The sequence below is a fragment of the Phoxinus phoxinus genome, assembly GCF_949152265.1.
Source record: "Phoxinus phoxinus genome assembly, chromosome: 25".
Classification (NCBI taxonomy): domain Eukaryota; kingdom Metazoa; phylum Chordata; class Actinopteri; order Cypriniformes; family Leuciscidae; genus Phoxinus; species Phoxinus phoxinus.
This window is the reverse complement of record NC_136900.1, coordinates 684,205-707,340: the sequence shown is the minus strand read 5'-3', so window position 1 is coordinate 707,340 and position 23,136 is coordinate 684,205. Positions and strand designations below refer to the sequence as shown.

Genomic DNA, 23,136 nt, shown 5'->3' with positions numbered 1-23,136 from the left:
GTGTTCACCTGTCTGAGAGTGTGTTCACCTGTCTGAGAGTGTGTTCACCTGTCTGAGAGTGTGTTTACCTGTCTGAGAGTGTGTTTACCTGTCTGAGAGTGTGTTCACCTGTCTGAGAGTGTGTTCACCTGTCTGAGAGTGTGTTTACCTGTCTGAGAGTGTGTTTACCTGTCTGAGAGTGTGTTCACCTGTCTGAGAGTGTGTTCACCTGTCTGAGAGTGTGTTCACCTGTCTGAGAGAGTGTGTTCACCTGTCTGAAAGTGTGTTCACCTGTCTGAGAGTGTGTTCACCTGTCTGAGAGTGTGTTCACCTGTCTGAGAGTGTGTTTACCTGTCTGAGAGTGTGTTTACCTGTCTGAGAGTGTGTTCACCTGTCTGAGAGTGTGTGTTCACCTGTCTGAGTGTGTGTTCACCTGTCTGAGAGTGTGTTCACCTGTCTGAGAGTGTGTTCACCTGTCTGAGAGTGTGTTCACCTGTCTGAGAGTGTGTTCACCTGTCTGAGTGTGTGTTCACCTGTCTGAGAGAGTGTGTTCACCTGTCTGAGAGTGTGTTCACCTGTCTGAGAGAGTGTGTTCACCTGTCTGAGAGTGTGTTCACCTGTCTGAGAGTGTGTTCACCTGTCTGAGAGAGTGTGTTCACCTGTCTGAGAGTGTGTTCACCTGTCTGAGAGTGTGTTCACCTGTCTGAGAGTGTGTTTACCTGTCTGAGAGTGTGTTCACCTGTCTGAGAGTGTGTGTTCACCTGTCTGAGTGTGTGTTTACCTGTCTGAGAGTGTGTGTTCACCTGTCTGAGTGTGTGTTTACCTGTCTGAGTGTGTGTTTACCTGTCTGAGAGTGTGTTCACCTGTCTGAGAGTGTGTGTTCACCTGTCTGAGAGTGTGTGTTCACCTGTCTGAGAGTGTGTTCACCTGTCTGAGAGTGTGTTTACCTGTCTGAGAGTGTGTTCACCTGTCTGAGAGTGTGTTTACCTGTCTGAGAGTGTGTTCACCTGTCTGAGAGTGTGTTCACCTGTCTGAGAGAGTGTGTTCACCTGTCTGAGAGTGTGTTCACCTGTCTGAGAGTGTGTTCACCTGTCTGAGAGTGTGTTCACCTGTCTGAGAGTGTGTTCACCTGTCTGAGAGTGTGTTCACCTGTCTGAGAGTGTGTTCACCTGTCTGAGAGTGTGTTCACCTGTCTTAGAGTGTGTGTTCACCTGTCTGAGTGTGTGTTTACCTGTCTGAGAGTGTGTGTTCACCTGTCTGAGAGTGTGTTCACCTGTCTGAGAGTGTGTTCACCTGTCTGAGAGTGTGTTTACCTGTCTGAGAGTGTGTTCACCTGTCTGAGAGTGTGTTCACCTGTCTGAGAGTGTGTTCACCTGTCTGAGAGTGTGTTTACCTGTCTGAGAGTGTGTTCACCTGTCTTAGAGTGTGTGTTCACCTGTCTGAGAGTGTGTTCACCTGTCTTAGAGTGTGTGTTCACCTGTCTGAGAGTGTGTTTACCTGTCTGAGAGTGTGTGTTCACCTGTCTGAGAGTGTGTTCACCTGTCTGAGAGTGTGTTTACCTGTCTGAGAGTGTGTTCACCTGTCTGAGAGTGTGTTCACCTGTCTGAGAGTGTGTGTTCACCTGTCTGAGAGTGTGTTCACCTGTCTGAGAGTGTGTGTTCACCTGTCTGAGAGTGTGTTCACCTGTCTTAGAGTGTGTGTTCACCTGTCTGAGTGTGTGTTTACCTGTCTGAGAGTGTGTTCACCTGTCTTAGAGTGTGTGTTCACCTGTCTGAGAGTGTGTTCACCTGTCTTAGAGTGTGTGTTCACCTGTCTGAGTGTGTGTTTACCTGTCTGAGAGTGTGTGTTCACCTGTCTGAGAGTGTGTTCACCTGTCTGAGAGTGTGTTTACCTGTCTGAGAGTGTGTTCACCTGTCTGAGAGTGTGTTCACCTGTCTTAGAGTGTGTGTTCACCTGTCTGAGAGTGTGTTCACCTGTCTTAGAGTGTGTGTTCACCTGTCTGAGTGTGTGTTTACCTGTCTGAGAGTGTGTTCACCTGTCTGAGAGTGTGTTTACCTGTCTGAGAGTGTGTTCACCTGAGAGTGTGTTCACCTGTCTGAGAGTGTGTTCACCTGTCTGAGAGTGTGTGTTCACCTGTCTGAGAGTGTGTTCACCTGTCTGAGAGTGTGTTTACCTGTCTGAGAGTGTGTTCACCTGTCTGAGAGTGTGTTTACCTGTCTGAGAGTGTGTGTTCACCTGTCTGAGAGTGTGTTTACCTGTCTGATAGTGTGTGTTCACCTGTCTGAGAGTGTGTTTACCTGTCTGAGAGTGTGTTCACCTGTCTGAGAGAGTGTGTTCACCTGTCTGAGAGAGTGTGTTCACCTGTCTGAGAGAGTGTGTTCACCTGTCTGAGAGAGTGTGTTTACCTGTCTGAGAGAGTGTGTTTACCTGTCTGAGAGTGTGTTCACCTGTCTGAGAGTGTGTATTTACCTGTCTGAGTGTGTGTTCACCTGTCTGAGAGTGTGTGTTCACCTGTCTGAGAGTGTGTGTTCACCTGTCTGAGAGAGTGTGTTCACCTGTCTGAGAGAGTGTGTTCACCTGTCTGAGAGAGTGTGTTTACCTGTCTGAGAGTGTGTTTACCTGTCTGAGAGTGTGTTTACCTGTCTGAGAGTGTGTTCACCTGTCTGAGAGTGTGTTTACCTGTCTGAGAGTGTGTTTACCTGTCTGAGAGTGTGTTCACCTGTCTGAGAGTGTGTTCACCTGTCTGAGAGTGTGTTCACCTGTCTGAGAGAGTGTGTTTACCTGTCTGAGAGTGTGTTCACCTGTCTGAGAGTGTGTATTTACCTGTCTGAGTGTGTGTTCACCTGTCTGAGAGTGTGTTCACCTGTCTGAGAGTGTGTTCACCTGTCTGAGAGAGTGTGTTCACCTGTCTGAGAGTGTGTGTTCACCTGTCTGAGAGTGTGTTTACCTGTCTGAGAGTGTGTGTTCACCTGTCTGAGAGTGTGTTCACCTGTCTGAGAGTGTGTTCACCTGTCTGAGAGAGTGTGTTCACCTGTCTGAGAGAGTGTGTTCACCTGTCTGAGAGAGTGTGTTTACCTGTCTGAGAGAGTGTGTTTACCTGTCTGAGAGTGTGTTCACCTGTCTGAGAGTGTGTATTTACCTGTCTGAGTGTGTGTTCACCTGTCTGAGAGTGTGTGTTCACCTGTCTGAGAGTGTGTTCACCTGTCTGAGAGAGTGTGTTCACCTGTCTGAGAGAGTGTGTTTACCTGTCTGAGAGTGTGTGTTCACCTGTCTGAGAGTGTGTTTACCTGTCTGAGAGTGTGTGTTCACCTGTCTGAGAGTGTGTTCACCTGTCTGAGAGTGTGTTCACCTGTCTGAGAGAGTGTGTTCACCTGTCTGAGAGAGTGTGTTTACCTGTCTTACCTGTCTGAGAGAGTGTGTTTACCTGTCTGAGAGTGTGTTCACCTGTCTGAGAGTGTGTATTTACCTGTCTGAGAGTGTGTATTTACCTGTCTGAGTGTGTGTTCACCTGTCTGAGAGTGTGTGTTCACCTGTCTGAGAGAGTGTGTTCACCTGTCTGAGAGAGTGTGTTCACCTGTCTGAGAGAGTGTGTTCACCTGTCTGAGAGAGTGTGTTTACCTGTCTGAGAGTGTGTTCACCTGTCTGAGAGTGTGCGTTCACCTGTCTGAGTGTGTGTTTACCTGTCTGAGAGTGTGTGTTCACCTGTCTGAGAGTGTGTGTTCACCTGTCTGAGAGTGTGTGTTCACCTGTCTGAGAGTGTGTTCACCTGTCTGAGAGTGTGTTCACCTGTCTGAGAGTGTGTTTACCTGTCTGAGAGTGTGTTTACCTGTCTGAGAGTGTGTGTTCACCTGTCTGAGAGTGTGTGTTCACCTGTCTGAGTGTGTGTTTACCTGTCTGAGTGTGTGTTTACCTGTCTGAGAGTGTGTGTTCACCTGTCTGAGAGTGTGTTCACCTGTCTGAGAGTGTGTTTACCTGTCTGAGAGTGTGTGTTCACCTGTCTGAGAGAGTGTGTTCACCTGTCTGAGAGTGTGTGTTCACCTGTCTGAGTGTGTGTTTACCTGTCTGAAAGTGTGTGTTTACCTGTCTGAGAGTGTGTTCACCTGTCTGAGAGTGTGTTTACCTGTCTGAGAGTGTGTTCACCTGTCTGAGAGTGTGTTCACCTGTCTGAGAGTGTGTTTACCTGTCTGAGAGTGTGTTTACCTGTCTGAAAGTGTGTGTTCACCTGTCTGAGAGTGTGTTCACCTGTCTGAGAGTGTGTTCACCTGTCTGAGAGTGTGTGTTCACCTGTCTGAGAGTGTGTTTACCTGTCTGAGAGTGTGTTCACCTGTCTGAGAGTGTGTGTTCACCTGTCTGAGAGTGTGTTCACCTGTCTGAGAGTGTGTTTACCTGTCTGAGAGTGTGTTTACCTGTCTGAAAGTGTGTGTTTACCTGTCTGAGAGTGTGTTCACCTGTCTGAGAGTGTGTTCACCTGTCTGAGAGTGTGTTCACCTGTCTGAGAGTGTGTGTTCACCTGTCTGAGTGTGTTTACCTGTCTGAGAGTGTGTTTACCTGTCTGAGAGTGTGTTCACCTGTCTGAGAGTGTGTTCACCTGTCTGAGAGTGTGTTCACCTGTCTGAGAGTGTGTGTTCACCTGTCTGAGAGTGTGTGTTCACCTGTCTGAGAGTGTGTTCACCTGTCTGAGAGTGTGTTTACCTGTCTGAGAGTGTGTTCACCTGTCTGAGAGTGTGTTCACCTGTCTGAGAGTGTGTGTTCACCTGTCTGAGAGTGTGTTCACCTGTCTTAGAGTGTGTGTTCACCTGTCTGAGTGTGTGTTTACCTGTCTGAGAGTGTGTGTTCACCTGTCTGAGAGTGTGTGTTCACCTGTCTGAGAGTGTGTTCACCTGTCTGAGAGTGTGTGTTCACCTGTAGTGTGTGTTCACCTGTCTGAGAGTGTGTGTTCACCTGTCTGAGAGTGTGTTCACCTGTCTGAGAGTGTGTGTTCACCTGTCTGAGAGTGTGTTCACCTGTCTGAGAGTGTGTTCACCTGTCTGAGAGTGTGTTCACCTGTCTGAGAGTGTGTTTACCTGTCTGAGTGTGTGTTTACCTGTCTGAGAGTGTGTGTTCACCTGTCTGAGAGTGTGTTTACCTGTCTGAGAGTGTGTGTTCACCTGTCTGAGAGTGTGTTTACCTGTCTGAGAGTGTGTTTACCTGTCTGAGAGTGTTTACCTGTCTGAGAGTGTGTTCACCTGTCTGAGAGTGTGTTTACCTGTCTGAGAGTGTGTGTTCACCTGTCTGAGAGTGTGTTTACCTGTCTGAGAGTGTGTTCACCTGTCTGAGAGTGTGTTTACCTGTCTGAGAGTGTGTTTACCTCTCTGAGAGTGTGTTCACCTGTCTGAGAGTGTGTTTACCTGTCTGAGAGTGTGTTCACCTGTCTGAGAGTGTGTTTACCTGTCTGAGAGTGTGTTTACCTGTCTGAGAGAGTGTGTTCACCTGTCTGAGAGTGTGTTTACCTGTCTGAGAGTGTGTTTACCTGTCTGAGAGTGTGTTCACCTGTCTGAGAGTGTGTTCACCTGTCTGAGAGTGTGTTTACCTGTCTGAGAGTGTGTTCACCTGTCTGAGAGTGTGTTTACCTGTCTGAGAGTGTGTTTACCTGTCTGAGAGAGTGTGTTCACCTGTCTGAGAGTGTGTTTACCTGTCTGAGAGTGTGTTCACCTGTCTGAGAGTGTGTTCACCTGTCTGAGAGTGTGTTCACCTGTCTGAGAGAGTATGTTCACCTGTCTGAGAGAGTATGTTCACCTGTCTGAGAGAGTGTGTTCACCTGTCTGAGAGTGTGTTCACCTGTCTGAGAGTGTGTTCACCTGTCTGAGAGTGTGTTCACCTGTCTGAGAGTGTGTTCACCTGTCTGAGAGTGTGTTCACCTGTCTGAGAGTGTGTGTTCACCTGTCTGAGAGTGTGTTCACCTGTCTGAGAGTGTGTGTTCACCTGTCTGAGAGTGTGTTCACCTGTCTTAGAGTGTGTGTTCACCTGTCTGAGTGTGTGTTTACCTGTCTGAGAGTGTGTTCACCTGTCTTAGAGTGTGTGTTCACCTGTCTGAGAGTGTGTTTACCTGTCTGAGAGTGTGTTTACCTGTCTGAGAGTGTGTTCACCTGTCTGAGAGTGTGTTCACCTGTCTGAGAGTGTGTTTACCTGTCTGAGAGTGTGTTCACCTGTCTGAGAGTGTGTTCACCTGTCTGAGAGTGTGTTCACCTGTCTGAGAGTGTGTTTACCTGTCTGAGAGTGTGTTCACCTGTCTTAGAGTGTGTGTTCACCTGTCTGAGAGTGTGTTCACCTGTCTTAGAGTGTGTGTTCACCTGTCTGAGTGTGTGTTTACCTGTCTGAGAGTGTGTGTTCACCTGTCTGAGAGTGTGTTCACCTGTCTGAGAGTGTGTTTACCTGTCTGAGAGTGTGTTCACCTGTCTGAGAGTGTGTTCACCTGTCTGAGAGTGTGTGTTCACCTGTCTGAGAGTGTGTTCACCTGTCTGAGAGTGTGTGTTCACCTGTCTGAGAGTGTGTTCACCTGTCTTAGAGTGTGTGTTCACCTGTCTGAGTGTGTGTTTACCTGTCTGAGAGTGTGTTCACCTGTCTTAGAGTGTGTGTTCACCTGTCTGAGAGTGTGTTCACCTGTCTTAGAGTGTGTGTTCACCTGTCTGAGTGTGTGTTTACCTGTCTGAGAGTGTGTGTTCACCTGTCTGAGAGTGTGTTCACCTGTCTGAGAGTGTGTTTACCTGTCTGAGAGTGTGTTCACCTGTCTGAGAGTGTGTTCACCTGTCTTAGAGTGTGTGTTCACCTGTCTGAGAGTGTGTTCACCTGTCTTAGAGTGTGTGTTCACCTGTCTGAGTGTGTGTTTACCTGTCTGAGAGTGTGTTCACCTGTCTGAGAGTGTGTTTACCTGTCTGAGAGTGTGTTCACCTGAGAGTGTGTTCACCTGTCTGAGAGTGTGTTCACCTGTCTGAGAGTGTGTGTTCACCTGTCTGAGAGTGTGTTCACCTGTCTGAGAGTGTGTTTACCTGTCTGAGAGTGTGTTCACCTGTCTGAGAGTGTGTTTACCTGTCTGAGAGTGTGTGTTCACCTGTCTGAGAGTGTGTTTACCTGTCTGATAGTGTGTGTTCACCTGTCTGAGAGTGTGTTTACCTGTCTGAGAGTGTGTTCACCTGTCTGAGAGAGTGTGTTCACCTGTCTGAGAGAGTGTGTTCACCTGTCTGAGAGAGTGTGTTTACCTGTCTGAGAGAGTGTGTTTACCTGTCTGAGAGTGTGTTCACCTGTCTGAGAGTGTGTATTTACCTGTCTGAGTGTGTGTTCACCTGTCTGAGAGTGTGTGTTCACCTGTCTGAGAGTGTGTGTTCACCTGTCTGAGAGAGTGTGTTCACCTGTCTGAGAGAGTGTGTTCACCTGTCTGAGAGAGTGTGTTTACCTGTCTGAGAGTGTGTTTACCTGTCTGAGAGTGTGTTTACCTGTCTGAGAGTGTGTTCACCTGTCTGAGAGTGTGTTTACCTGTCTGAGAGTGTGTTTACCTGTCTGAGAGTGTGTTCACCTGTCTGAGAGTGTGTTCACCTGTCTGAGAGTGTGTTCACCTGTCTGAGAGAGTGTGTTTACCTGTCTGAGAGTGTGTTCACCTGTCTGAGAGTGTGTATTTACCTGTCTGAGTGTGTGTTCACCTGTCTGAGAGTGTGTTCACCTGTCTGAGAGTGTGTTCACCTGTCTGAGAGAGTGTGTTCACCTGTCTGAGAGTGTGTGTTCACCTGTCTGAGAGTGTGTTTACCTGTCTGAGAGTGTGTGTTCACCTGTCTGAGAGTGTGTTCACCTGTCTGAGAGTGTGTTCACCTGTCTGAGAGAGTGTGTTCACCTGTCTGAGAGAGTGTGTTCACCTGTCTGAGAGAGTGTGTTTACCTGTCTGAGAGAGTGTGTTTACCTGTCTGAGAGTGTGTTCACCTGTCTGAGAGTGTGTATTTACCTGTCTGAGTGTGTGTTCACCTGTCTGAGAGTGTGTGTTCACCTGTCTGAGAGTGTGTTCACCTGTCTGAGAGAGTGTGTTCACCTGTCTGAGAGAGTGTGTTTACCTGTCTGAGAGTGTGTGTTCACCTGTCTGAGAGTGTGTTTACCTGTCTGAGAGTGTGTGTTCACCTGTCTGAGAGTGTGTTCACCTGTCTGAGAGTGTGTTCACCTGTCTGAGAGAGTGTGTTCACCTGTCTGAGAGAGTGTGTTTACCTGTCTTACCTGTCTGAGAGAGTGTGTTTACCTGTCTGAGAGTGTGTTCACCTGTCTGAGAGTGTGTATTTACCTGTCTGAGAGTGTGTATTTACCTGTCTGAGTGTGTGTTCACCTGTCTGAGAGTGTGTGTTCACCTGTCTGAGAGAGTGTGTTCACCTGTCTGAGAGAGTGTGTTCACCTGTCTGAGAGAGTGTGTTCACCTGTCTGAGAGAGTGTGTTCACCTGTCTGAGAGAGTGTGTTCACCTGTCTGAGAGTGTGCGTTCACCTGTCTGAGTGTGTGTTTACCTGTCTGAGAGTGTGTGTTCACCTGTCTGAGAGTGTGTGTTCACCTGTCTGAGAGTGTGTGTTCACCTGTCTGAGAGTGTGTTCACCTGTCTGAGAGTGTGTTCACCTGTCTGAGAGTGTGTTTACCTGTCTGAGAGTGTGTTTACCTGTCTGAGAGTGTGTGTTCACCTGTCTGAGAGTGTGTGTTCACCTGTCTGAGTGTGTGTTTACCTGTCTGAGTGTGTGTTTACCTGTCTGAGAGTGTGTGTTCACCTGTCTGAGAGTGTGTGTTCACCTGTCTGAGAGTGTGTTTACCTGTCTGAGAGTGTGTGTTCACCTGTCTGAGAGAGTGTGTTCACCTGTCTGAGAGTGTGTGTTCACCTGTCTGAGTGTGTGTTTACCTGTCTGAAAGTGTGTGTTTACCTGTCTGAGAGTGTGTTCACCTGTCTGAGAGTGTGTTTACCTGTCTGAGAGTGTGTTCACCTGTCTGAGAGTGTGTTCACCTGTCTGAGAGTGTGTTTACCTGTCTGAGAGTGTGTTTACCTGTCTGAAAGTGTGTGTTCACCTGTCTGAGAGTGTGTTCACCTGTCTGAGAGTGTGTTCACCTGTCTGAGAGTGTGTGTTCACCTGTCTGAGAGTGTGTTTACCTGTCTGAGAGTGTGTTCACCTGTCTGAGAGTGTGTGTTCACCTGTCTGAGAGTGTGTTCACCTGTCTGAGAGTGTGTTTACCTGTCTGAGAGTGTGTTTACCTGTCTGAAAGTGTGTGTTTACCTGTCTGAGAGTGTGTTCACCTGTCTGAGAGTGTGTTCACCTGTCTGAGAGTGTGTTCACCTGTCTGAGAGTGTGTTCACCTGTCTGAGAGTGTGTGTTCACCTGTCTGAGTGTGTTTACCTGTCTGAGAGTGTGTTTACCTGTCTGAGAGTGTGTTCACCTGTCTGAGAGTGTGTTCACCTGTCTGAGAGTGTGTTCACCTGTCTGAGAGTGTGTGTTCACCTGTCTGAGTGTGTGTTTACCTGTCTGAGAGTGTGTGTTCACCTGTCTGAGAGTGTGTTCACCTGTCTGAGAGTGTGTTTACCTGTCTGAGAGTGTGTTCACCTGTCTGAGAGTGTGTTCACCTGTCTGAGAGTGTGTGTTCACCTGTCTGAGAGTGTGTTCACCTGTCTTAGAGTGTGTGTTCACCTGTCTGAGTGTGTGTTTACCTGTCTGAGAGTGTGTGTTCACCTGTCTGAGAGTGTGTGTTCACCTGTCTGAGAGTGTGTTCACCTGTCTGAGAGTGTGTGTTCACCTGTAGTGTGTGTTCACCTGTCTGAGAGTGTGTGTTCACCTGTCTGAGAGTGTGTTCACCTGTCTGAGAGTGTGTGTTCACCTGTCTGAGAGTGTGTTCACCTGTCTGAGAGTGTGTTCACCTGTCTGAGAGTGTGTTCACCTGTCTGAGAGTGTGTTTACCTGTCTGAGTGTGTGTTTACCTGTCTGAGAGTGTGTGTTCACCTGTCTGAGAGTGTGTTTACCTGTCTGAGAGTGTGTGTTCACCTGTCTGAGAGTGTGTTTACCTGTCTGAGAGTGTGTTTACCTGTCTGAGAGTGTTTACCTGTCTGAGAGTGTGTTCACCTGTCTGAGAGTGTGTTTACCTGTCTGAGAGTGTGTGTTCACCTGTCTGAGAGTGTGTTTACCTGTCTGAGAGTGTGTTCACCTGTCTGAGAGTGTGTTTACCTGTCTGAGAGTGTGTTTACCTCTCTGAGAGTGTGTTCACCTGTCTGAGAGTGTGTTTACCTGTCTGAGAGTGTGTTCACCTGTCTGAGAGTGTGTTTACCTGTCTGAGAGTGTGTTTACCTGTCTGAGAGAGTGTGTTCACCTGTCTGAGAGTGTGTTTACCTGTCTGAGAGTGTGTTTACCTGTCTGAGAGTGTGTTCACCTGTCTGAGAGTGTGTTTACCTGTCTGAGAGTGTGTTCACCTGTCTGAGAGTGTGTTCACCTGTCTGAGAGTGTGTTTACCTGTCTGAGAGAGTGTGTTCACCTGTCTGAGAGTGTGTTTACCTGTCTGAGAGTGTGTTCACCTGTCTGAGAGTGTGTTCACCTGTCTGAGAGTGTGTTCACCTGTCTGAGAGAGTATGTTCACCTGTCTGAGAGAGTATGTTCACCTGTCTGAGAGAGTGTGTTCACCTGTCTGAGAGTGTGTTCACCTGTCTGAGAGTGTGTTCACCTGTCTGAGAGTGTGTTCACCTGTCTGAGAGTGTGTGTTCACCTGTCTGAGAGTGTGTTCACCTGTCTGAGAGTGTGTTCACCTGTCTGAGAGAGTGTGTTCACCTGTCTGAGAGAGTGTGTTCACCTGTCTGAGAGAGTGTGTTCACCTGTCTGAGAGTATGTTCACCTGTCTGAGAGAGTGTTCACCTGTCTGAGAGTGTGTTCACCTGTCTGAGAGTATGTTCACCTGTCTGAGAGAGTGTGTTCACCTGTCTGAGAGAGTGTGTTCACCTGTCTGAGAGTGTGTGTTCACCTGTCTGAGAGTGTGTTTACCTGTCTGAGAGTGTGTTCACCTGTCTGAGAGTGTGTTCACCTGTCTGAGAGTGTGTTCACCTGTCTGAGAGTGTGTTTACCTGTCTGAGAGTGTGTTCACCTGTCTGAGAGAGTGTGTTCACCTGTCTGAGAGTGTGTGTTCACCTGTCTGAGAGTGTGTTTACCTGTCTGAGAGTGTGTTTACCTGTCTGAGAGTGTGTGTTCACCTGTCTGAGAGTGTGTTTACCTGTCTGAGAGTGTGTTTACCTGTCTGAGAGTGTGTTTACCTGTCTGAAAGTGTGTGTTTACCTGTCTGAGAGTGTGTTCACCTGTCTGAGAGTGTGTTCACCTGTCTGAGAGTATGTTTACCTGTCTGAGAGTGTGTTTACCTGTCTGAGAGTGTGTTCACCTGTCTGAGTGTGTGTTTACCTGTCTGAGAGTGTGTGTTCACCTGTCTGAGAGTGTGTTTACCTGTCTGAGAGCTCACTCTCCGCATCGTCTCGGTCCTCGAGCAGCGGAGCGACAGCAGGGGCCGTCTCCTCACAGGCGTCTGGAACACACACACATTACTTTCACAACACACTGCTTTACACACCCTGTCTCTATGCAACCTCACAGGCACTTGGAAGGAGAATTGGTTAATATAACTTTGCTTTTCATTTATTACTTAAAGCTCACTTGAAGTTGTTCGATACCACATCAAACACTGCTAGCCTACCTGATAAACCCTAACCCTTCTCACATTATTAAACTCAACTGAACGGTCAGTAATAAAATAAGAACAAATACACACATTACAAGCAGAGATGAAGACTATATAACAAAGTTACAAAGTCTAACAGTAGTATTCAGCTACAGAAATATACTAATTAATTAACATTTAATTACAATTAAATTAAAATTAAAATAAATGATTAAGCCTAAATGTAAAATAACACTATTTGTTCACTTTAGAAATGAATTCTGTGATGACAGATAATTCTGTGGTGAGATTGGTATGGTAATGATATGGCAATGTTAATGTATTTGGTCTTGGCTGAACAGACCTGCCATAGCATATACTTAGCACTAGTGACCGACCGGCTATTTGGACATAATTGTGTGTGTATGTGTCCGTTCTAGGGCTAGACCCGAATATTCGAATATTCGTTCGGTGGGTTGGTATTCAATTTGATAATTTGACATTTGAATATTCGTTTTTAGTTTTTTTGGCACACCTGGCATCCCCCTCGAACCGGTTCTCATGTTTTACACTATAAAATCTGGTGAAATATAATACTTAACATAAAACTTCGTTATAGCTACTTAATAAATATATACATGTATACAGGGCTCCAGACTAACTTTTTTCCCAAGGAGCACAGTGGCCCCTAACTGAAAATTGTAGAAGCACAACCAGGAAATTTAGGAGCACACACAGTAAATCAACATACTAACCAAATATTCACATTTCTACTAATTTCCAGTGTATTACTAATAAATACTTTGATAATAGATGCAGAAATTACAATGCCTTTGCGCTCTGATTTAAAGTTACAGCCTCTTGTCTTCTAAAAGCAACCGGCAGTTGATTTATTAACACCGCATACTCTATGCTTGAGGATAAGATTGTTATTAAATACAGTATTGTGTTTAAACTGTGAAGTGCCTGCACTGTCGGCAAACTTCGTGTTCCCCGCAGTTATGGGGTAGCGACTGCAACATTCACAGTTCATGGAGTTCGTCTCCTTACAGCACTACCTCCACCAGCTGAACTCTCACCGCCAGTCTTCCAGAAGATGGTGGTTCGGCCTTTTACACCACCACTAAAACCTCTCACTCTGAATCATCATCCGACTGTGGCACTGTGCTAGGGCTGCAACGTTTCAAATAGCTCACGGTTCAGTTTGTATCACGGTTTTAGGTTCACGGTTTCGGTATGATTCGGTATGCGTTATGTTCAGGGGGAAAAAAGACTACTGTCAAAAAAATTAAGAAATAATCTAACCACAAGCAAAAGCACAAATAAATACAATAGAGCAAAGATAGCCTAGCCTACTAATAAAATAAACTATGCTTTTCAGGTAGGTCTAACTTTAGTTTTCAGGTACAGAAATTGAATAAAATAATCACATGTAAAATAACATTGCATATTTGACTGTATAAATTAAAGATGAATCCTTATTAAAGTTACAAAAGCTATTTAATTCAGAGCTGATTCAGTAGGCCTACTACACCGATACTGTGAGTGTCTTTCTTCATACATGTTCACTTAAGGCATAACAGAGACTATGTCTGCTAGGATACTCATCAAGACGGACATGTTGACATACTTTTTGTGTGAATTTGTACATTCAAGAGCAAGACTTGAAAGATAACTTGAAAGATAATATTTGCGCGCTGTCCGAGATGAGTAACCTACGCATACACACAGACGCGAGTTCTCTTTCACGTCTTGCTCTTGAATGTTTGCATTGGCAACATAAATGAGTTTAGTTTAAACACTGATGGTAACGTCTGCTGTTCAGGTCTCGCCGGCGCTCGTGCACTGTCAACTCCCGGGTGATGACGGCGTAAATGACAGGTCGTGTTCGAGCATTTGGCACTCACATTGAACAATGCACAAAGAGTAATCGTTTTCTTCACATTTTTTTTATTATTATCGCTGTTGTAATGTTTTATTTGAGAAGCCAGCAAGTGAATTTAACTGGCACACTAGCCGCAGGTCGGAAGAACGAGTCAATAGTTCGCTTGCTCGTTGCCCAGACGCACAGGTTGTGATATTTGTCTCCGTCTCCTTCCTACAGACGTGCTCGATTATCTCTAGGACCCTCCCCCTCCACACATCCTACCATTCCCACACTTCCCAGCAGCAGATAACGTGCAAGTCCCAATTGTCCCGATCATTCTTCTTCAGATCACGATCAGCTGCGACCCGTTGCAGCCCTAGCTCATAAGCATCTTGTGTTGGGACTAATGGGATGCGCTGTAGGTGTGTGTGTGTGTGTGTGTGTTGTGGCCTCACCTGGTGTCCCGCTGGCTTCAGCGGAGCCGTGTGTGTGAGCGCTGTTAGCTCCCCGCTGCTGATCACTGTGTGCCTGAGCTCTGTCCTCACACTGAGTCCCAGCGCTGGCTCTGGTGTCCATCTCGTAGCTGTGCCCGTCCACACACACCCACACCAGCTTCAGCGCGCCTCGACACGGGCCCTCCAGCGCCTCCTGCAGGCCGGGGGGGGAGCGGCAGCCGCTCGCGTGTGTGTGAGCCCACGACACCAGGCTGTGCAGAACACTCCTGTCTGAGGAGATGTGGGAGCCTGGACAACACAAGAGCAGTGAGACGAGAACACACACACACACACACACACACACACACACACAAACACACACACACACACACACACACACACACACACACACACACACGTCTGTACACTTACGGAATAAAGCCATGTCTTCCTGTGGGGACGAGTGTTCAGTGCTGCTCCTGAAGATGACAACACCGTCACACTTCCACTAATAGCAAACACAGCCATCCAATCAATTCCCCCGCACACCATCAGTGTCCCCACTCCATTACAATTAGCTATTTTGATGACTGTAATTAGACAAAAGTACTATAAATGTGGAAAAGAACCTTTACAATAAAGTTATTAATGTATCATGGCTGTATTTGGTGCAGTGTCTTTAATTTGTGCTGATGTAAGTGTCCTCTAACCTGACGGCAGGCTCGTATATTACAGTAGTGAGGATCAATAAAACAAACGATGCATTAAGACCTGTTCACGACTATGACCGTACAGATATAGTTCTAAAAATCTTTCTAAATGTAAAAGCTAGCAGAGTTAACAGCACTATAGACATCACAGCACAGACCAACATATCGCTGGAAGCACTCTCAGAAAAACAGAGAGCCAATCAGAACACTGCAAAAAATACTTTCTTAGTTAGTATTTTTGTTTTGTTTCCAGTCCAAATATCTAAAAATTCTTAAACCAAGAAGCGTTTACTAGAGAAGTAAAATGACATAAGAAATTCTATTTTGTTTTAAGATAAAAAGAAAGTAATTTAAGTAATTTTTGCTTAAAACAAGCAAAATTATCTGCCAATGGGGTAAGCAAAAAATTCTTGGTTTCCATTCGAATTAAGATTTTTTTGCTTACCCCATTGGCAGATAATTTTGCTTGTTTTAAGCAAAAATTACTTAAATTACTTTCTTTTTATCTTAAAACAAAATAGAATTTCTTATGTCATTTTACTTCTCTAGTAAATGCTTCTTGAATTAATAATTTTTAGATCATTGGACTGGAAACAAAACAAAAATACTAAGTAAGAAAAGCATTTTTTGCAGTGAATCCATCCTGCTTTAAAGAGCAGAGCATTTAAAGCGGCAGACGACAGAACTGCAGCGTGTGCTTATGATCAGCAGGTGTGTGTGCGTGTGTGCGTGTGTGTGTGTGTGTGTGTGTGTGTGTGTGTGTGTGTGTGTGTGTGTGTGTGCGCGAGTGTGTGCGTGCGTGCGCGTGCGAGTGTGAGCGTGTGTGTGTGTGTGTGTGTGTGTGCGGTCACCTGTCTCTGGCGAGGGGCGTCAGGTTGACCCGGTTCCTGAAGTCCAGCAGGATGCTGTGGCACTTGTAGAACTGGGCGTGGCAGCTGTTGCAGATGAACTGGGACAGAGCCGGGTCTCGATCCATGGGGATCCCCAGCAGCTGCTGGAAGTCTGAGCAGAAGAGCGGATACACACCGCACGACTCGCCCTGGAGCTGCGCAAACGCCTGACGCAGACGCCGCGTGGAGAACTTCCCGTGACACAGGCGACAGAAGCCTGTGCTCATCCTGCCTGAGGGAGAGAAGAGGTCAAAGGTCAGGGCATTATCAGACCAACATAGTCGACAGAAGCCTGTGCTCATCCTGCCTGTGGGAGGACAGAGGTCAAAGGTCAGGGCATTATCAGACCGACATAGTCAACAGAATCCTGTGCTCATCCTGCCTGTGAGAGGACAGAGGTCAAAGGTCAGGGCATTATCAGACTGACAGAAGCCTGTGCTCATCCTGCCTGTGAGAGAGAAGAGGTCAAAGGTTAGGACATTATCAGACTGACAGAAGCCTGTGCTCATCCTGCCTGTGAGAGGGCAGAGGTCAAAGGTCAGGGCATTATCAAACTGATAGAAGCATGTGCTCATCCTGCCTGTGAGAGGGCAGAGGTCAAAGGTCAGGGCATTATCAGACCGACAGAAGCCTGTGCTCATCCTGCCTGTGAGAGAGCAGAGTTCAAAGGTCAGGGCATTATCAGGCTGATAGAAGCCTGTGCTCATCCTGCCTGTGAGAGGGCAGAGGTCAAAGGTCAGGACATTATCAGACTGACAGAAGCCTGTGCTCATCCTGCCTGTGAGAGGGCAGAGGTTAAAGGTCAGGGCATTATCAGACTGATAGAAGCCTGTGCTCATCCTGCCTGTGAGAGAGCAGAGGTCAAAGGTCAGGGCATTATCAGACCGACAGAAGCCTGTGCTCATCCTGCCTGTGAGAGCAGAGGTCAAAGGTCAGGGCATTATCAGACCGACAGAAGCCTGTGCTCATCCTGCCTGTGAGAGAGCAGAGGTCAAAGGTCAGGACATTATCAGACCGACAGAAGCCTGTGCTCATCCTGCCTGTGAGAGGGCAGAGGTCAAAGGTCAGGGCATTATCAGACTGACACAGTCGACAGAAGCCTGTGCTCATCCTGCCTGTGAGAGGGCAGAGGTCAAAGGTCAGGGCATTATCAGACTGACAGAAGCATGTGCTCATCATGCCTGTGAGAGAGCAGAGGTGAAAGGTCAGGACATTATCAGACTGACAGAAGCCTGTGGTCATCCTGCCTGTAAGAGGGCAGAGGTCAAAGGTTAGGGCATTATCAGACTGATAGAAGCATGTGCTCATGCCTGTGAGAGGGCAGAGGTCAAAGGTCAGGGCATTATCAGACCGACAGAAGCCTGTGCTCATCCTGCCTGTGAGGGAGCAGAGGTCAAAGGTCAGGACATTATCAGACTGACAGAAGCCTGTGCTCATCCTGCCTGTGAGAGAGCAGAGGTCAAAGGTCAGGACATTATCAGACCGACAGAAGCCTGTGCTCATCCTGCCTGTGAGAGGGCAGAGGTCAAAGGTTAGGGCATTATCAGACCGACAGAAGCCTGTGCTCATCCTGCCTGTGAGAGAGCAGAGGTCAAAGGTCAGGACATTATCAGACTGACAGAAGCCTGTGCTCATCCTGCCTGTGAGAGGGCAGAGGTCAAAGGTCAAGACATTATCAGACTGATAGAAGAATGTGCTCATCCTGCCTGTGAGAGGGCAGAGGTCAAAGGTCAGGGCATTATCAGACTGACAGAAGCCTGTGCTCATCCTGCCTGTGAGAGAGCAGAGGTCAAAGGTCAAGACATTATCAGACTGATAGAAGAATGTGCTCATCCTGCCTGTGAGAGAGCAGAGGTCAAAGGTCAAGACATTATCAGACTGATAGAAGAATGTGCTCATCCTGCCTGTGAGAGGGCAGAGGTCAAAGGTCAAGACATTATCAGACTGATAGAAGAATGTGCTCATCCTGCCTGTGAGAGGGCAGAGGTCAAAGGTCAGGGCATTATCAAACTGATAGAAGCATGTGCTCATCCTGCCTGTGAGAGGGCAGAGGTCAAAGGTCAGGGCATTATCAGACCGACAGAAGCCTGTGCTCATCCTGCCTGTGAGAGAGCAGAGTTCAAAGGTCAGGGCATTATCAGGCTGATAGAAGCCTGTGCTCATCCTGCCTGTGAGAGGGCAGAGGTCAAAGGTCAGGACATTATCAGACTGACAGAAGCCTGTGCTCATCCTGCCTGTGAGAGGGCAGAGGTTAAAGGTCAGGGCATTATCAGACTGATAGAAGCCTGTGCTCATCCTGCCTGTGAGAGAGCAGAGGTCAAAGGTCAGGGCATTATCAGACCGACAGAAGCCTGTGCTCATCCTGCCTGTGAGAGCAGAGGTCAAAGGTCAGGGCATTATCAGACCGACAGAAGCCTGTGCTCATCCTGCCTGTGAGAGAGCAGAGGTCAAAGGTCAGGACATTATCAGACCGACAGAAGCCTGTGCTCATCCTGCCTGTGAGAGGGCAGAGGTCAAAGGTCAGGGCATTATCAGACTGACACAGTCGACAGAAGCCTGTGCTCATCCTGCCTGTGAGAGGGCAGAGGTCAAAGGTCAGGGCATTATCAGACTGACAGAAGCATGTGCTCATCATGCCTGTGAGAGAGCAGAGGTGAAAGGTCAGGACATTATCAGACTGACAGAAGCCTGTGGTCATCCTGCCTGTAAGAGGGCAGAGGTCAAAGGTTAGGGCATTATCAGACTGATAGAAGCATGTGCTCATGCCTGTGAGAGGGCAGAGGTCAAAGGTCAGGGCATTATCAGACCGACAGAAGCCTGTGCTCATCCTGCCTGTGAGGGAGCAGAGGTCAAAGGTCAGGACATTATCAGACTGACAGAAGCCTGTGCTCATCCTGCCTGTGAGAGAGCAGAGGTCAAAGGTCAGGACATTATCAGACCGACAGAAGCCTGTGCTCATCCTGCCTGTGAGAGGGCAGAGGTCAAAGGTTAGGGCATTATCAGACCGACAGAAGCCTGTGCTCATCCTGCCTGTGAGAGAGCAGAGGTCAAAGGTCAGGACATTATCAGACTGACAGAAGCCTGTGCTCATCCTGCCTGTGAGAGGGCAGAGGTCAAAGGTCAAGGCATTATCAGACTGATAGAAGAATGTGCTCATCCTGCCTGTGAGAGGGCAGAGGTCAAAGGTCAGGGCATTATCAGACCGACAGAAGCCTGTGCTCATCCTACCTGTGAGAGAGCAGAGGTCAAAGGTCAGGACATTATCAGACTGACAGAAGCATGTGCTCATCCTGCCTGTGAGAGGGCAGAGGTTAAAGGTCAGGGCATTATCAGGCTGATAGAAGCCTGTGCTCATCCTGCCTGTGAGAGGGCAGAGGTCAAAGGTCAGGGCATTATCAGACTGACAGAAGCCTGTGCTCATCCTGCCTGTGAGAGAGCAGAGGTCAAAGGTCAGGACATTATCAGACCGACAGAAGCCTGTGCTCATCCTGCCTGTGAGAGGGCAGAGGTCAAAGGTCAGGGCATTATCAGACCGACAGAAGCCTGTGCTCATCCTGCCTGTGAGAGGGCAGAGGTCAAAGGTCAGGGCATTATCAGACTGATATAAGCATGTGCTCATCCTGCCTGTGAGAGGGCAGAGGTCAAAGGTCAGGGCATTATCAGACTGATATAAGCATGTGCTCATCCTGCCTGTGAGAGGGCAGAGGTCAAAGGTCAGGGCATTATCAGACCGACAGAAGCCTGTGCTCATCCTGCCTGTGAGAGAGCAGAGTTCAAAGGTCAGGGCATTATCAGGCTGATAGAAGCCTGTGCTCATCCTGCCTGTGAGAGAGCAGAGGTCAAAGGTCAGGACATTATCAGACCGACAGAAGCCTGTGCTCATCCTGCCTGTGAGAGAGCAGAGTTCAAAGGTCAGGGCATTATCAGGCTGATAGAAGCCTGTGCTCATCCTGCCTGTGAGAGAGCAGAGGTCAAAGGTCAGGACATTATCAGACTGACAGAAGCCTGTGCTCATCCTGCCTGTGAGAGGGCAGAGGTTAAAGGTCAGGGCATTATCAGACTGATAGAAGCCTGTGCTCATCCTGCCTGTGAGAGGGCAGAGGTCAAAGGTCAGGACATTATCAGACCGACAGAAGCCTGTGCTCATCCTGCCTGTGAGAGAGCAGAGGTCAAAGGTCAGGACATTATCAGACCGACAGAAGCCTGTGCTCATCCTGCCTGTGAGAGGGCAGAGGTCAAAGGTCAGGACATTATCAGACCGACAGAAGCCTGTGCTCATCCTGCCTGTGAGAGAGCAGAGGTCAAAGGTCAGGACATTATCAGACCGACAGAAGCCTGTGCTCATCCTGCCTGTGAGAGAGCAGAGGTCAAAGGTCAGGACATTATCAGACTGACAGAAGCCTGTGCTCATCCTGCCTGTGAGAGGGCAGAGGTCAAAGGTCAGGGCATTATCAGACTGATAGAAGCATGTGCTCATCCTGCCTGTGAGAGGGCAGAGGTCAAAGGTCAGGGCATTATCAGACCGACAGAAGCCTGTGCTCATCCTGCCTGTGAGAGGGCAGAGGTCAAAGGTCAGGGCATTATCAGACCGACAGAAGCCTGTGCTCATCCTGCCTGTGAGAGAGCAGAGGTCAAAGGTCAGGACATTATCAGACTGACAGAAGCCTGTGCTCATCCTGCCTGTGAGAGGGCAGAGGTCAAAGGTCAGGGCATTATCAGACCGACACAGTTGACAGAAGCCTGTGCTCATCCTGCCTGTGAGAGAGCAGAGGTCAAAGGTCAGGACATTATCAGACTGACAGAAGCCTGTGCTCATCCTGCCTGTGAGAGCAGAGGTCAAAGGTCAGGACATTATCAGACCGACAGAAGCCTTTGCTCATCCTGCCTGTGAGAGCAGAGGTCAAAGGTTAAGACATTATCAGACCGACAGTAGGGCTAGGCGATAAAACGATAACGATAATTATCGCGATATCATTTTTCTCACGATAAAACGATATCAAGAGTTCGATAAATGTTCAATAATGTTTTTGCGCCAAAAGCGGAACGAATCTGATTTGAACCGCGCGCCACACGGACCGTTTATCCGCTCGGCTCAAAGTCCAAACGGCAGCGCAGCGCGAGCTCCCTCGAGCAGACGCGTTTACTCTGATCCGTCTCTGCCACGAGATCCAGTGAGAGCGCTTGAATTCAGCGAGGAACACAAATGTCTCAGTGATTTAACCCAGTTTAAAGGCAGATGAAACAGCGCTGACGAACAGGAGAAACACTGTGCGCAACGATACAGAGAAGGCTTTTCCGTCTACACATTCCCATCATTCACCACGGATTTAACGTTACTGTAACGTTAGCCTAGTAATAACTGCACCATGAAATGTGCGCGGGATATATATATATATATATATATATATATATATATATATTGAATTGTATAATATTATTAATGTAGACAATGTATTAAAGGACTAATTGAATATAATTACAGTTTTTAATAATGAATTTAGGCTACTGGTTTTCATAAATACCATAGAAACCATAAAGTTACATTTCATCTGTGGTTATCATGATCTAAATGCATGATGCTGGATGGCCAATGGTTAATTTAAATAAAACTAAAGAATAAAATAATGTTGTTACTTTTTTTTAACAGATGTTACTGTTTTTGTTAATGAACATAAATTGTATATAGTTAAATCTGCATCCTAACTCAAGCTAATACTACTGAAATAAAGATATTTATTTTGTTAAGGAAAAATGACAAATGTTTGAATGTTCTACCTCGGATTTGTGAATGTTCAGCTGTTTGGCAAGTGTTTGTCATGATATATTCTGACAATAAAGAGTAGTTTAAAAACAACGCTCTGGTTTCTACAGCTTTCACTTTGGAGTAAAAATCTGTCTTTAAACTTGAAATAAATAAAGATTTGACATTTATCGATATCGACTGATATAAAAAAAAATATTGTGATATTTTTTTTTGGCCATATCGCCCAGCCCTAACCGACAGAAGCCTTTGCTCATCCTGCCTGTGAGAGGGCAGAGGTCAAAGGTCAGGACATTATCAGACTGACAGAAGCCTGTGCTCATCCTGCCTGTGAGAGAGCAGAGGTCAAAGGTCAGGACATTATCAGACTGATAGAAGCCTGTGAGAGAGCAGAGGTCAAAGGTCAGGACATTATCAGACTGATAGAAGCCTGTGCTCATCCTGCCTGTGAGAGCAGAGGTCAAAGGTCAGGACATTATCAGATTGATAGAAGCCTGTGCTCATCCTGCCTGTGAGAGCAGAGGTCAAAGGTCAGGACATTATCAGACCGACAGAAGCCTTTGCTCATCCTGCCTGTGAGAACAGAGGTCAAAGGTCAGGACATTATCAGACTGATAGAAGCCTGTGCTCATCCTGCCTGTGAGAGAGCAGGGGTCAAAGGTCAGGACATTATCAGACCGACAGAAGCCTTTGCTCATCCTGCCTGTGAGAGAGCAGAGGTCAAAGGTCAGGACATTATCAGACTGACAGAAGCCTGTGCTCATCCTGCCTGTGAGAGAGCAGAGGTCAAAGGTCAGGACATTATCAGACCGACAGAAGCCTTTGCTCATCCTGCCTGTGAGGGCAGAGGTCAAAGGTCAGGACATTATCAGACCGACAGAAGCCTTTGCTCATCCTGCCTGTGAGAGAGCAGAGGTCAAAGGTCAGGACATTATCAGACTGATAGAAGCCTGTGCGAGCAGAGGTCAAAGGTCAGGACATTATCAGACTGATAGAAGCCTGTGCTCATCCTGCCTGTGAGAGCAGAGGTCAAAGGTCAGGACATTATCAGACCGACAGAAGCCTTTGCTCATCCTGCCTGTGAGAACAGAGGTCAAAGGTCAGGACATTATCAGACCGACAGAAGCCTTTGCTCATCCTGCCTGTGAGAGACCAGAGGTCAAAGGTCAGGACATTATCAGACTGACAGAAGCCTGTGCTCATCCTGCCTGTGAGAGAGCAGAGGTCAAAGGTCAGGACATTATCAGACTGACAGAAGCCTGTGCTCATCCTGCCTGTGAGAGGACAGAGGTCAAAGGTCAGGGCATTATCAGACCGACAGAAGCCTGTGCTCATCCTGCCTGTGAGAGGGCAGAGGTCAAAGGTCAGGACATTATCAGACCGACAGAAGCCTGTGCTCATCCTGCCTGTGAGAGAGCAGAGGTCAAAGGTCAGGACATTATCAGACCGACAGAAGCCTGTGCTCATCCTGCCTGTGAGAGGGCAGAGGTCAAAGGTCAGGACATTATCAGACCGACAGAAGCCTGTGCTCATCCTGCCTGTGAGAGAGCAGAGGTCAAAAGTCAGGACATTATCAGACTGACAGAAGCCTGTGCTCATCCTGCCTGTGAGAGAGCAGAGGTCAAAGGTCAGGACATTATCAGACCGACAGAAGCCTTTGCTCATCCTGCCTGTGAGAGGACAGAGGTCAAAGGTCAGGGCATTATCAGACCGACAGAAGCCTGTGCTCATCCTGCCTGTGAGAGAGCAGAGGTCAAAGGTCAGGACATTATCAGACCGACAGAAGCCTTTGCTCATCCTGCCTGTGAGGGCAGAGGTCAAAGGTCAGG

At 47.6% G+C, this 23,136-nt stretch overlaps 1 protein-coding gene across 3 annotated transcripts in view; it reads right to left on the bottom strand.

Moving 5' to 3' along the window:
* The window catches only part of znf276 (zinc finger protein 276), a 70,116-nt gene that overhangs the window by 43,865 nt on the left and 3,115 nt on the right, over nt 1-23,136 (bottom strand). For all 3 annotated transcript variants that reach the window (XM_079603404.1, XM_079603406.1, XM_079603405.1), the window contains exons 2-5: nt 15,508-15,778; nt 14,379-14,425; nt 13,968-14,255; nt 11,435-11,513 (exon numbers count right to left, since the gene is read on the bottom strand). In XM_079603404.1, the coding sequence (XP_079459530.1) occupies nt 11,435-11,513; nt 13,968-14,255; nt 14,379-14,425; nt 15,508-15,778 (685 nt within the window). The remainder of the gene's footprint in view (nt 1-11,434; nt 11,514-13,967; nt 14,256-14,378; nt 14,426-15,507; nt 15,779-23,136) is intronic.